The 15,203-nt window shown below is 44.6% G+C and overlaps 1 protein-coding gene and 1 pseudogene across 42 annotated transcripts in view; both read right to left on the bottom strand.

Moving 5' to 3' along the window:
* TCP11L1 (t-complex 11 like 1) overlaps nt 1-15,203 on the bottom strand; it is a 41,850-nt gene that overhangs the window by 14,879 nt on the left and 11,768 nt on the right. For 16 of the 42 annotated variants that reach the window (XM_086341053.1, XM_086341057.1, XM_086341051.1 and 13 more), the window contains 7 exons: nt 14,603-14,735; nt 13,315-13,435; nt 12,320-12,540; nt 8,186-8,322; nt 5,576-5,772; nt 2,571-2,752; nt 567-739 (listed from right to left, as the gene is read on the bottom strand). In XM_086341053.1, the coding sequence (XP_086197179.1) occupies nt 567-739; nt 2,571-2,752; nt 5,576-5,772; nt 8,186-8,322; nt 12,320-12,540; nt 13,315-13,435; nt 14,603-14,735 (1,164 nt within the window). Of the gene's footprint in view, nt 1-566; nt 740-2,233; nt 2,869-5,575; nt 5,773-8,185; nt 8,323-12,319; nt 12,541-13,314; nt 13,436-14,602; nt 14,736-15,203 lie in introns of those variants that run through there. The other 26 variants (XM_086341068.1, XM_086341071.1, XM_086341069.1 and 23 more) reach the window with 9 other exon arrangements.
* Nucleotides 12,103-12,195, bottom strand: LOC147358388 (U6 spliceosomal RNA; annotated as a pseudogene).

The following is a 15,203-nucleotide window of genomic DNA, read 5'->3' as shown; positions in this document are numbered from 1 at the left end:
ATTTTCATGAAGGGCTCATCTTGCAGGCATTTCCAGTCCTTCTCCTCTCTCTCTGGAGAACAGAGGGTAGGGCTGAAAGTTCCAAACTTCCAATCATGGCTTGGCCTGTTGGGGGACCAGCCCCCAAGAGAGAGTCCAAAGAGTCAGCCCCTCCAGGAGTCCAAAGAGTCACCTCTTCAGAACAAAAGACGCTCCCCAGACCCAGGAAATTCCAAAGGCTGCAGGAGCTCTGGATCAGGAACCGGGGAAAGACTAAATATTCGAATAAAAGGTGCTCCCAGAGCTCTTCTCACGGAGGAAACCACCAGAGTCCCAGGAGCTCTGTGCCAGGAACCAGGAGGAGACCAACACGGATATTTCCCACTACCTCACGGTGCTGGAGCAGGGTTCTGAACCAAGACCCAGGATTCCAAAGCCAGAGCCCTCAGGACAGTGCTGGCTGCCGGCCGCTTATCAGAACTTGGGGTCGCCCTCACCACACGGAGGTGATTAATCCCTCTCCTCTCCACAATGTCCGCCAGCCCATCACAGGCACATCCCTGGCCCCGACTCCCCCCAAGACGTACCCACGATCCTGCGGATGGGGTTGTCAGGACTGGCCACGGCCTGGATCTGACCCTTGAGCACGGCCTCCTTGTCTGTGGTGAGGGGGCTGAGGCCGCACAGGGAAAGGCAGCTGCTCACCTCCAGGCAGACCTTCTCCCCGACAGCAGTCAGGGCGTCCTCCAGGTGGAAGGAGCTTGAGCAGAGAAGGGAAGGAGAAGCAGGGAAGGGAGGGTCCGTGAACCGAGTGCACAGTCCCCTCAGCCCCAGCCCCCGCGACCCATTTGTGGACTGGCCGGTTCAGGGGGAAACTGTGACCCTTCCCTGCCCCAAGCCTCTCAGACCGTGTCCACCCAACTCGGGGAGCTTCTCTCTTACAGAAAGGCGAGGGGAGGGCTCAGGTTATACCTGGTCTAACAATCTAAAACCCAACTTCTTGCTCACATCTGTGTGGTGAAATAAGGCTGGAACTGACCGAGGCCTACCCTGGACACCTCTGGAGCAACACCAACAACCAGAAATGTGGTAGCAGGAGACAAACTTTTCACTGGACACCACTTTATCTGTTTGGCTTTTGAGACAGTGTATTAACTACTTTCAAAGAATAAACAGAACTGAAACCTTAAATTTAAAATTCACACCTCGATTTCCTAGAGCTCCTGGGCTCCCCTGACATCTCTGGAGGGAGCCCTCGTGGTGGTGGGTGTTTTCTAAGAGTGCAATCACCTCTCTCCTGGATCTAGAGCAAACGTCCGAGCCCTGGGACTCGACGCTGGGGCCAGGGTGGACACGCCGGGGCTGGCCTTCTGAGGGAGCACCAGACAGGACCCACTCCTCAGGAGCTGTGACAGAGCAGTTTTACTGGTGGGGAACTTAGGCGACAGCCCAGGGCTACACCTGTGCAAGGGCCTCAGGCCAGGCCTCGCCTCAGCAAACACCCTGCAGGAGTCAAGACTGTTGAGGGCCAGGTCAGGACTCATGTATACACCCCTCGTGGCACTGAACACACTCAGGCTGTGTGCAAACTCAGCAGCCAGTTTCTCCACTTTGTGAGGAGGAGGAGGTTTGTGGACATTCCACCTGAAGAATCCTCTAAGTTGAACCTCGTTAGATACAGTTTTATTTGTGTGTGCTTAATTGCTTCAGTCGTGTCCGACTCTGTGTGACCCTACGGACTATAGCCTGCCAGGCTCCTCTGTCCATGGGATTCTCCAGGCAAGAATTCTGGAGAGGGTTGCCATGCCCTTTTCCAGGGGATCTTCCCGACCCAGGGATTGAACCCACATCTCCTCTGCCTACCTGCACTGGCGGGAGGGTTCTTTACCATTAGCAGCTTTATTTAGAACCATTCTGAAAGGTGGAAACCACACAAATCACCTAACCTGACTTCACTGCAGGAGCACTCACAGCCGCTGCCCTCACACAAGCAAGGACTGCTGCTGGTTGATAAATAACCCATTCACACTCAGCACAGAACGTCTACGAGGAGTGTGCAAAGGGCAGAAAACGTCAATCACATTCACACACACTGGAAGACTGCAACTTGGTTTTTGTTTGACCTTTCCCCAGGGCTGTGTTGGCAAAACTGTTAGGTGGTGAACGTAGGGTAACATTGGATAACAACCAATATTTTTTTTTTAATGGAGCAAGAATATAATAGAAATACCAGGAAGTATTAAGCACAGCTGGGTAAGTTTCACTTTTGAAGTTTTTATTTTAGTTACATGAATGTTCAAGTGTGCACTGTTGCCATGGAAGATGGATTTCTTTACTAGGCGTCCTGGTCACAAACATTTGAAAGCCACTGTCCCAGAGCCTTGTTCAGCAACCCTAGAGTTGACTCTAACTTTGACCGTGTGACCCTGAATAAATTCTGTAGGGCACTGGAGAGCCAGATTTCCTCGGTCCCTCGTGAGTGGCCCTGATTCTGTCTCACACTGCAGACCCCCCACCCAAGCCTGCTCCCTGCCACCCTCTGCCTCGCACCATCCATTGAAGACCCTCCCCCACAGCTCTTGGCCACTTACGGCAGATGCATGTCTGTGAGCAGAATCTTTACAATCATCTTGAGTTTCTCGGCGAAGTCAGCCCGGCTGGCGATCCCTGGGGCTGCCATGCTGAACGTGACCAGCAACACGGCCCCCAGGACGGTCAGCTGCTCCAGCTGGAGCTGGAACTCTTGGAAGCGAGAATGGTCCATCAAAACTGTCTGCGATGAATACAACAGAAATCCTCCTGAGCTGCAGGTTCAAGCTGTGACCAGCAGAGGGCGGTGTGGCCACAGCCCCCACAACTATGCAAAACGGGGATTCCTCCTCCACGGGGCTGTTTTAAAGATGAAAAAAGGGGAGCGGGACAAGTTCGGAGATTGGGATTGACATGTACACGCTAGTATATATAAAATAGGTAACTAATAAGGACCTACTGTATAGCACAGGGAATTAATTATTCAATACTCTGTAATGACCTACATGGGGAAAGAATGTAAAAAAAAGAGTAGATACATGTGTATGTATAACTGATTCACTTTGCCTGAAACTAATACAATACTGTAAATCAACTATACTTCAATAAAAGTAAAAAATAAATAAATAAAGATGAAAAAAGACCATGTATATAAAGCAGCTGGCAGAGCCAGAACTCAATAAATCCACTCTATCCAGGGCACCGGAGGGAAGGAGGGGGGAGATGTATTTCTTCACCTCAATATCCCCCTCTGCATCCAGCACAAGGGAGGCTCTCAAGAAATGGGGAGTGAATAAAAAAAGAGAAAGACTGTCAATAGGAAAAGCAGGAATGACAGGTAACCCAAAGCCACATGGAAAGCAGTCAGTGAGTGAACTTCTGACGGTGTCCCCATGTTACGGACAGGCCTGGGTCTGGCCGGGCCAAAGTCCCCTGTGTGGGGTGAGGGAAAGGGCAATGAAGAGTTTGGGGGGATACGACATCCAATCTGAGTTTTTATAGATTAACCAAATAAAGTTTAAGGACCGGTATTGCTATAAGAAACTACTGCACCAAATCAGGACGTTAACAATGTGGAATCTTAGCCCAGAATCCTCTCTGCGAAGTAAAAACCATCTCTGAAGGCTGATACTCCTCTACTGTCAAACAGAGAGGCTTTACCAGTCCCTGTTTTGACTTCACTTTGTTACATGGCAGCAGCGTCCTTGCTTTGAAGCCTCCTAGCAGTATGTAGTACTTGGGTTTAGGATGTAAATCCTCCCATTCATTAGCCAATGTGATTACCCAGCCCTTAAAAACTATCACACCATATTTCTGGGCTGCTCTGGCCTTCCAAGATGGCCCATACTCTGTCTGGGGAGTGTGTTTCTCTTTAAATAAATCCACTTCTTACCTATGGGGGGAAAAAAAATTTCCAAGGATCAATTCTGAGAGTGGATACCTATCCCCAGTGAAAACACCGTTTTCCCCACAGCAATTTTTCAAGCAAAACATCTACAGGAGAGACGAGAGAGCCTGTGACTCTTCAGGAAGGAGCCTCCCCCACCCCCAGTTCAACACCCTCTTTAGAGCTTGGTCTGGCACGAAACAGGGAACTCAGAGGCAAGAGGTGAAAACTCAGGCTCACAACATCTTAAAAGGAAAAATAAGGAACTGAGAAAGAAAATTAGAGAAGTAGCAGAGAAGGCTAGAGATAAGAAGCCTGAGTGCCCTCAAAAAAGAAAGGGAGTCTAGACACCAAACCACCTATTTGCTGGGGAATCCCTAGTTAGTCATCTCCTTAAGGGATTCTGGCTGTTAGAAGCACTTATTCTAAAAAACATACAAAGAAAAAAAAAAACAAAAAACCATGGCTCTGCATGGAAGGAGAAGCAGTTTCTTTAGATAAAACTGAAAAGCAACATCGCTGAGTTAGGGTTTTCATCAGGATGAGTAAAAACAGGACAGACGCTCTGCAGCACAAATTAGCAGCTACACACACTCTTGGAGGGATTACAAAACGAGGTAGATACTCTGGAGAACGGTCTGGCAGCACCAAAGAGTCACCACGTGACCCAGCAGTTCTAATCCTAGATACATACCTAAGGGAAGTGGGAACACATGTCTACACAAAAACTTGTACACAAATATTCAGAGCAGCACAGTTCACAAGAGCCTAAAAGTGGAGACAACTTAAGTGTCCATCAACTGATGAATGAGGCAAAATGGGGCGAGCCACACAATGGAAGAGATTCAGACTCAGAAAGAAGTGCGGACACAGGCAACATCGTGGAGGAACCTTGAAGATAGTATACTAAGTGAAATAAGCAAGACATAAAAGGACAAAGCACTGTGTGGTTTCACTCATATGCAGCACCGAGCAGTCAGATCCAGAAACACAGAGGAGACGGGAGGGGACAGCAACGAGGAGTTAGTGCTTAAAGAGCGCAGTTTCAGCTTGCTCTGTAAATGGGTGGAGGTGATGGCTCCAGTCATGTGAATGCACCTAATGCCCAGAACTGCACACGTAAAGATGGGAGGGACTTTCCCCAGTAGTTTAAGACTCTGCCTTCCCAGGCAGCGGGGGGGTTCCATCCTTGGTTCAGGGAACCAAGATCCCACAGGCCAAAGGGTTCAGTCAAAGAAAAAAGACATGGGGAGGGGGTAAACTTTACATATATTTTACCACAATTTTAAAAAAAAGGAATGAAGTACTGATACATGCTACAACATGGATGAATTTTATGCTAAGAAGCTAGACATGAACGGCCAATATTGTACGACTCCATTTAAACAAAAAGTCCAGAATAGGCCAAATCCATCGAGACAGAGAGTAGGTTGCCAAGGGGTGAGGGGAGAAAGGGGGAAGAACAGTGACCGCTAACGGGTCCAGGGTTTTCCTTCCGGTGATGACAATGCTCCGAAATGAAACAGTGGTAATGGAAGCTCAGCTCTGTGAATGTACTAAAAACCCAGGAATTATACGGTTTACAAAGGAACAACTTTCTCTATGTGAGTTGTAACTATTCTTCAGAAGTTCAGCAGTACAAGAGAGAAATGAGCAGTCAGCTTGCCCTGGAGCACCTACTTCAGGGAAAGGCCGGTGGAGGTGGTCCCACTTCAGAAGCTTCAGGTACGCGTAATTCTGCACGGCCACGGGATCCAGCTGGGGACCGTCCCCAGAGCCGGCGGCCCCTCCCGCAGCTGGCAGCGCGTTTTTATACTTCTGACTCATAAGGTCATCTGTGGCTTCCTGCAGCCACTGGGTGACAAAGTCCAGGGAATCTGTGAAAAAGCAAGACTTGGAACATTACTGAACACTCTCAGACACTTCCCAGAATTACTTTAGGGAAGATCATCCTGGAAGTGTGGTAAAGTACAGAACATGGACTCTGGCATCAAACAGACCTCGGTTTACATCACAGGACCGGCAATTACCAGTTGAGTAACCTTAGGTTCGTTGTAGTCTGTCTGTCAAGGTTCTTAACATAATCAAAGGTCTGGCACCGGTGCCATTAGTGGTAGCGAACCTGCCTGCCAACGCAGGAGACATAAGAGACACGGGCTCGATCCCTGGGTCGGGAAGGGCATGGCATCCCTGGAGGAGGGCATGACAACCCACTCCAGTATTCCTGCCTGGAAAATACAGTCCACAGGGGCGCACAGAGTCAGACACGACACGCAACTTAGTATGCACGCACCAGCGCCACCCCAGAGGCGGCTGTGAGGGCTGACCGTGACGGCGGGCACAGCGCACCACCCTGGTCTTGCCACCTCAGATCTTCGGCAGACTTTTGCTCTTTTCTCTCCCACCCCAGCCACTCATGCATGACACGCGGCTGGAAGCTCTGGTAAGTCCAGCTCAGTGAGATGTGAAAATTCCTGCCCAGGGACAGATGGGGGGAGATGCTGGCTAGAGTTCCCAGTGTAAAGTACCCTCCACACTGAAAATGAGGCTTGTCCTTGTCTAGATCTCAGCCTCCTATCAATCTGGTTTCCGGTCAGCCTCGCTGGGGTAAGTCCTGTCACCTGTTTGGTACATACTGCATGGCATTTGGGGGGACACCCCCACCCCAGCGGGGGGACCTTCTTGTCTCCCATCTGCCGGCATGCTTTCCTACTCTTCTAAGCTGAGTAGATACCCGGGATTCTGAGGGACACAAGAGCAAGAAGATGAAGCTTCTGTCCACATTGTCTGAGCAAAAAAAACCCTCTGACAGGACACGAGTGGGCTGCAGCCCCATCAGTGGAGGCCACCTTGCCACCAAGCAGGCAGTCGAGGGCACGGCTGGAGTCCGCTCTTCACGGCTGCAGCCGGACACACCTCTGGTCCTGCCCACACGCTGATCACGCCGAGCTCTCGGTTCTGGGCTTCGCTCTCCCTTTAGCCTCTGGAGGCAGCATTCTATAGGCCACCAGCTCTGGGAAACCTCGGCTTTCATGCTGCGAGTGACTCTGACCGGCTGCCGGCACCTGACCCTTACTCTAAGGCTCTTCAGCCTGTAAACTGTAACCCTGCTGTCTCCTGAGGCGCAGGACAATACTGGTTGAGAAAAAGAGCTGAGTGGGTCAGTTTTGTACTCGCAGGCGTTCTCTAGTTGCCGTGTGAGGGCTTCCCACTAAGGTGGCTTCTCTTGTTGTGGAGCACAGACTTCAAAAGTTGTGGTGAGTGGGCTTAATTGCCCTATGGGATGTGTAATATTCCCCTACGGGGAAGTGAACCTGTGTCCCCTGTATGGACAGGCGGATTCTTAACCACTGGACCACCAGGGAAATCCCTGTGGTCATAAGTTCTGGTCAAAAATCCCTCAAAACCTATTTCCACATCTGTAAAATTGGTTTAAAAAATAGTGTCTACCTCCTAGGCTTACTGTGAGGTCATCTGTGGCAAAGCTGGTACATAGTCAATTCAAGCAGGGGCACTGAATTAACAACTTTGATCAGACTACACAATCTATCCAGAGACTGCCATTTTCATCTGTGACCAGCAAATTTACAGGCTAAAAGGAACGCGTAATAAATTGGAACTGAAGACCGCAATTCACTGAGACCATCTGCTGCCAAGGCAGAGACCAAAAAAAGGACCCTAGAAATGCAACATAGTTTGGCTCCAAAGTTAACCGTTCCCAGCAATCATCTGAGACATTCATAAAAATGAAACCTTTTCTGATTATGAAACCAGAAGATCTATACACACAACAAAGCGAAATTTCTTGATGTACCTCATAGAGAAAAGAAATGTGAGCTAAACAGTCCTAAGAAGTTTGTCACATTTTAAAAATCAAGGCCAAGTAAACAATTTACCTCAAATTGATGTTTTCGTTAAAAATTCATTTAATTTAGGACTTCATTGTTCTTTTAAATTTCTATTCTCCTCATCTACTTACAGTTCTCTTGCTTGTCAACTAAGTTATCTCTTGCTGGTTCGATCCATGGGTCTGGAAGATCCCCTGGAGGAGGGCATGGCAACCCACTCCAGTATTCTTGCCTGAAGAATCCTATGGACAGAGAAGCCTGGCGGGCTACAGTCCATAGGGTCGCAAAGAGTAGGATATGACTGAAGTAACTTAGCACGCACGCACGTATTCCCATATTAAATTTTCATTTTGTTTTGAAAATATCATTTTGCAACAACCTACAGTGACTAAAATGAAAAAAACCCAGACAACAAATAGGTACCACAAAACACTAAACATACTTGGCTGCTTCTCCAAGAACTCCTGAAACTGCTTCCTTTCATACTCAATCGACTGCTGCATGAGATGCGGCCTAATGCTACTGACAGCAAAGTTCGCCATGTCCACCTTCATTAGGTCCAACGCTGAAAAAATCGCCCTGGAAGAGATAAGGGGATTTAGCACTAGGCAATCGCAAAGTCAATACTGCTGTTAAAAAAAGAAAAAATGAAGTGAGCTGATTTGAGGTAGTTTTTTCATCCTGGAAAGGGCAGCAAGAAAAGTTGGAGAAGCCATGAGAAAGCAGATTAAGAAAAACAAATTTAGAAGAGAGGACTGCAAATTTTTAAGCTGCTCTCTGATCTCACCCATGCCCCTAGGCAAACATCACTTTCCCCACTGCCTGTCTGGCCCAGAGCTCATTCCTTGGCTCTGGGTCAGCCCTCACGGCAGCAGAGGAAGAATGGCCCCAGACCATGGCCCCAGACCGAGGTTAAGAGCACAGAGCTCACCACGGGGTCTCCAAGCTTACAGGTTATTTTCCTTTCCTAGGAGAGAAAGACAATTAACTCTCTCCTTTCTCTTCCCCTGCCCTAGTCTCTGAATTCCAGGGCAGGTTTTATGCTCTGGCTTTGGCAGCATAATTGTGAGTTTGTGCTCTGAAAGTACCCAATGGGCAAAACTGACGATACCAAAGATGCCTTCCACAGCATGCCCCCCCATACCTGCAGCACTGCTGCCGCGCGACCACCTGCAGAAGGTGGGGAAGAACCAAGGTGGGGTTTCGGTGTGGCCCTACAGAGGGAAGAGTCAGATCAAACATCCTCAGGGTCTCCTGACGCCCTCTGGGGCTGACAGGACATCATACAACAGAATGAACTCACCCACACACAAGATGATCACGCATGGGACAGGATACATGGTCTGAGGAACAATTCGGGGCCTCTCCCCACCACCACTCTGTCCCACTCCCAAGTATACGGGGCAGCCCACTTTCTGGAGGGCCTTGTGCCTCTCCTTTGAGCATTCCCAATAGGCCCCTGAATTCACCTACAGGAACCCAAGGACTACTGGAAAGTGCCAGCTGGCAGACCACTGACTGGAAGTGACCCACAAGTTTTGTGTTCACAGTGTTTTTAAAGGCTGGGATTTCTAGTTTCTCTTGAAAAATCAAAAGATCTGGCAACTCGGGCCCACATTCCATCTCAGCTACACCGGTTGGCGCTAAGCAGCCACTGCAGCCTCCTTCAGTAAGGTGTGTACACCCGGTTTCCCCAGGCCCTTCTCCTTCCAGCAGGAATCTGAGTTTGCTACAAGCTACTTCCCCAGAGGATCTCTTCCAAGGAATTCTGCATTTAACTTGGCTAGATTATGGCTCTTAAAAGTGAAAGTTGAGTTGCTCAGTCATGTCCGACTCTTTGCGTCCCCATGGACTGTAGCCCGCCAGGCTAGTCTGTCCATGGGATTCTCCAGGCAAGAATACTGGAGTGGGTTGCCATTCCCTTCTCCGGGGGATCTTCCTGACCCAGGGATTGAACCTGGGTCTCCTGCATTTCAGGTAAGATTCTTTACCATCTGAGTCACCAGGGAAGCCTAGATTATGGGCTCTTACTGACTATCTTATTTCTACTAACACCATGCCTAGCACATAAGAGGTACTCAGTAAGAGCTTGTTGAATGAATGAACAAATCAATAACTATCTTGAGGCAGTCTTTTAAACATTTTCTATCTAAACCTTGAGGTAACCTTACAATGCCGGGCGTTTTTCTAGGTAATGAATATTGATAGCATGATGATGTCAAGAAAGCTAGAAATGAAACTTTTTTTGCTTATAAAACTTTTGAAAAGGAACCTGCTAACATGCAATGAGTCTTAAAACTGTTCACATCCTCTGACACAGCAATGTCATTTTAAGAATCTATCTTTACAAAATAACCTAAAATACAGAAAAACGTTTTGTGCAGAGATATTTTCTCTACAGGGTTAAGTACTAAATAACTATACAAGATCTAATTGTATATCTTAACAGAGAAACAGTTAATAATATCTATGAAAAAGGATGCTTTGCAGCCACTGAAAATACTTATGAGGAGTTTAAACAAGTGATATAGTTGGTTATAAAAGGGCAATGCAAGAGATCCTTGGAGTGTCAGAACTATTTAGTATCTTGAATGTGGTGGTGGATATGCAAACTCAGGTGATAAAATTGTATAAAAATTACTATACATAAACACATACATGTGTATATAGGAAATCTCAATGAGATCAGTGGACTGTATCAGGATCAACACACTGAGGATGATAGTTTTGTGAAATGTCACCTTGGGAGAGGTGGGATAGAGTGCACTGCATTATTTCTTACAACTCCATGTGAATATACAATTATCTCAATGCCACTTTCAGTGAAAAAATAAATGAAATAATTAGGGTGTAATACTAATGAAAAAAAGTTAGGCTTGCAATGCCCACTGGAAGGTCTTCTTTGGTTCAGCTGAACAGACTCACAAGACAACTGTAAACCACAGGTCTGACACCATCTATCCACACAGCTTGCCAACAGGGTGACACCAAGCACTCCTTTGCAAGAAGAGTTACAATATCAACCATGAGCAGACAGCTCAGAAATGTGGGAGCCCCCCCCCAGCTTAAAAGCTCATAACAACTCCAAGGTATGCCTTCTAGGGTGTCTATGGGGGGCATGTCCAGTTACAAGTTACCCCCAACAACTACTAGGCAACATTGCTTATGGGGAAAATAACCCTGGTAAATTGCCTATGGACAGAAAGGAATAATGAACTACAAATACTGGATGGGATACCATACTTGGTATTTCCTCAAGTGGGGAAACTTTTTTTGTTGTTGCTGGGGGTAACTTGTAACTGGACATGCCCCCCATAGACACCCCAGAAGGCATACCTTGGATATATTTTGGAGAAGGCAATGGCACCCCACTCCATTACTCTTGCCTGGAAAATCCCATGGATGGAGGAGCCTGGTAGGCTGCAGTCCATGGGGTCGCAAAGAGTCAGACAGACTGAGCGACTTCACTTTCACTGTTCACTTTCATGCATTGGAGAAGGAAATGGCAACCCACTCCAGTGTTCTTGCCTGGAGAATCCCAGGGACGGGGGAGCCTGGTGGGCTGCCGTCTATGGGGTCACACAGAGTCGGCCACGACTGAAGCGACTTAGCAGTAGCAGCAGCATATATATTTAGAAATACACAGTCAAAAGACTAAAGGAAATTAATATGGACTGAAAGTTAATAGGATTATTTTAATGTTAAATTTCTTAAATATCCTGGTTGTATTCTGATCGTGTGAGAGAATATCCACAATCTCAGGAAGTACTTGCTGAAATAGTTAAGGGTGAAATATAACATCTGACATTAACTGTCAGAAGGTTCACGGAAAAATACACACATACGTGCATACATCCTCAGTGTATGATGGAGCAAACTGACTAAATGTTAAAAACCGGTGGATCTGTGTAAGCATTATATAAGTGTTGCAATTTTTCTGTAGATTTCTAATTTTTTAAAATAAAATGCTGAGGCAAAAAAACTAAAAAAATTTATATATCAATATGACAATAGTGATTGTGCCTTTGTGTGATCAAATTATGGGTGAATTTTTTCCTTTCTACTGTTCTGTAGTTTACAAAATGTTTGCTTTTTAAATAATATTCCATGTGTTTTTGTTCTATTGGATTTATATTGATTTTAGTAAAAAACAGATTTAAATTTTAACTTTTTAAAAATATATGCTAATGATCAGTCTTTGCCTTGATTTGCCTTCGGTCATTTAAAGAGTATACACACTATAACCTCACCCAGAGTCTCAAGTTCACTGTCTTTTCCTCTTTTCCTTCAAGCTTTCCCCTTCTCTTCACTTCCTTTTTTCCCTCCCTCCTTTCTTCTTTAATTATAATCATTATTCTAAAAAATATGGAACACTTCACAGATTTGCAAGTCATCCTTGCCAAGGGATCTGTATTGTTCCCATTTTCGGATATGCGCTGCTGACATAGGCACAACAAAATGTCTGCTTTTTAATCTTTTTTTTTTTAAGGCATGAATACTTACACTTGAGGAAGTCTGACTCTGAAAACAGGCTACGTGTTTTAGGTGCCCTGAAGTTGATTAGCACAATACCCACCTGAAAAGGGGCACGATCTCCTTAATGTCCTTTAGTTTCTTCACTTCCTCATCTCGCACAGGCGCACACAGTGTCCCCATCATGCCAATAATGAATTCTGCCAGCTTAGAAATGTCCAGGGCCCCGTTCTCAGCCTCCTGCTTTATCAGATCCAGGTCCAAGACTTCTGTTATCTGGTTTCTCAGTCTAGTGTGACCAGGCAGCAAGAAGGACAGGAGAGTCTACAAGAGAGCACAAACTCATCAAAGCCTCCTAGGCAGATGGCATTTTTTATCATATGTAAAGGAATTTACAATTACCCAAAAAAGGGCTTACCAACTGTTAGTGTAATGGTGCACATATTTTAAGCTCTTATTCAACAATCTATAGGAAAACATGTTTACAAATCATTTAGACTAGCTATTTAAGCTTCCATTTAAGCTCTAAGGAAGAAATCAACTGGACATAGGAAGAAAAAACTGTTAAAAGTGAAAAAAAAAAAAAAAACACCACATTAATTAATGTGAGCCTGTGAACCCATGACAAATAGTAATTTCCAGACATATTACTTCTTTGAGAAACTGTTGCTAACGATATTGTAAAAACAGTTCTACCCACCACTTCATATCCCAAAGTCTTTATCCCAAAGTCTGAGTCACTTTCTTTATCCCAAAGTCTGAGTCACTTTTCTGGTCTTTATATATTGAAGGTGTTTATATCTGTTAAGATTTTTATAAATCATATTTTATAAAATAACTTTTTTTCTTTAAGTAATTCTGCTTTTAAAAACCTGAACCTTTTTTCATTTATAAGAGTAATGCCCTAGGTTATCATAGCTTGTTTGAAAGTTTTTAAAGGGCAGTAAGCCACAAATACACTAAACCCACATTTCAGCATGCAATTTAAAATCTTCATCCTTCAATTTCTTTAAAGCCTTCTGGTACACTAACACAGAGAGGTGGGCTTAAAAACTCCTAACACACCAGGAAAGCACCACGACTTGCTCTTTGCCTCACCTCTTTGATCTCACCAACAAGCTTGATGGCCCGGTCATACGTTGGGGGGACTTCACTTAGCTGGACACTCAAGCAATCCCAAAAAGCTTTATGGACAATATCCTTTACTCTCTTCTCCAAGCTGGAGGCAAATGGAAAAAAAGCAAATATTGTCTCAAATCACTCTCAAAAGCACAAATTCTATGGGTTTAGAGTAAGAAATTTTTTAAATTATTTGGATGAAGGAAAGAGTTCCCAGACATACTTAAACCAATAACATACCTTATTTTTAGTTAGTGATTTATTTCAATAAGTACCTTTCTTAATAAGTATTTTTTCAATGGAGAGAATAACTTTCTTCTGGTTTGATAGGTGGTATTAGTCCAATTAACAGCCTATACCAGTGCCATATGATAAAAATAATACTGGAAAGCTCAGATCTGTTCATTTAAGTTCCCTGATATCAGAAAATTTCCTAAGATGTTTATGATTAAGTAGTTTAAGACTTTAAACTTGAAGTTTTTTTCCTAAAATTACCTTATTCTCATGTGACATATGGGACAACTATTTAATTAGGTACCAGATTATAACAATTTATATATATTATTTCAGGAAAGCCAGTCTTTATGTCATGAGAGCAAAACAAGTAATTCTTCACTAGGAACATGAAAAAGTGCTATCCTTGCAGAACATACAAGAAACATTTGTAAAGTCCTATTTAGAAGCCTCACGTGGGAGACACTGTAGCTTGCTGACTCAGCAATCACTGCTCTGTCAACAGAAACCCAAGTTTTTCATGGTACTTTCACAATTATAATAGGAAATGTTTTTTTTCCTTCTTGAGACAACCCATCTTTTAACAGTGTATCTTACAATCAATAGAATTTCAGATTCAACACAATATGGGCCAGGTGCTAGGTAGGGATAGAGAATAAAGTACAGTCCTTGTCTCTGAGGAGTTTACAATCTGGTAACGAAAGACAGTAAACCAACAACTACAGTACAATGTGACAGTTACAAAGAAGAAATGAAGGAAACAGTACTATGAACACACAAAAGGAGGCAGCTAAATGCTATGACGGGGGAGACACTAACATGGAAGACTTCCAGACCTTTTATTTACATTGTCAAGAATCAGTGGTCCTGAGATACACTTTCAAACTCTGATAACTCCAAGGATAAGGAATATTTTTTAGCAACATACAAAAGGAAAAATATTTTAGAATATATACATCAAGTGAAGAAAATATTTCCAGAACTGGGAAATGGCAATGTCCTACTAAACAAGATAACTCAGTAATCACCTTACCTGTCTTCTGGTAACTCAACGGGTTTAATCTGAAAGTCTCCATTTATAACAATCTCATGGGCTAGGGCCATGTTAGTGACTCCTTTCGCTGTCTCTAGAAGTTCTTCTACTGTCACGAATCGAGGAGGACTAGCTGTAACAAAAGTCTGGTGTAAGAGGTTTGCTCCTCTAAATTAGGATTTTCTCCTAAAATTTTTATTAATTTTAGAAAGCAGTGTTTCTCCTACTAGCTAACAGCTAATAATTTCAGTTATGCCTCTACTTATGAAAATATTCTGGCAATTTCAAACAAGAGAATTGTACCTATTTCATATTCATTTTTTTCTTTTAACCTAGAATCCTAAAAGCAGAGATCATTTACAATACTCAAAACATTTTTCCCCCCTTGGTAAAACTGGTCAATGGCAAATGATTACAATAAATGAAAACTTAGAAAAACTTTTTAAAGTTACTGATTATCACTTTCCCAACAAGCTGAGAATTTATTTTCTAATCCCTAAACCTCCCGTCCACCCTAAATAGAAAAAAAGACACCAGATTTAAGATCTCCTCTTTTGTTCCCATTAGCAGTTTACTTTTCACTCCATCATTAACACTGTGC

Source organism: Bos grunniens, chromosome 15 (assembly GCF_055505025.1).
Source record: "Bos grunniens cultivar Pamir isolate PY7600 chromosome 15, Bosgru_T2T1.0, whole genome shotgun sequence".
In the NCBI taxonomy this organism is placed as follows: Eukaryota; Metazoa; Chordata; class Mammalia; order Artiodactyla; family Bovidae; genus Bos; species Bos grunniens.
The sequence above is the reverse complement of the archived record's forward strand: the minus strand, read 5'-3'. Positions and strand labels throughout refer to the sequence as shown.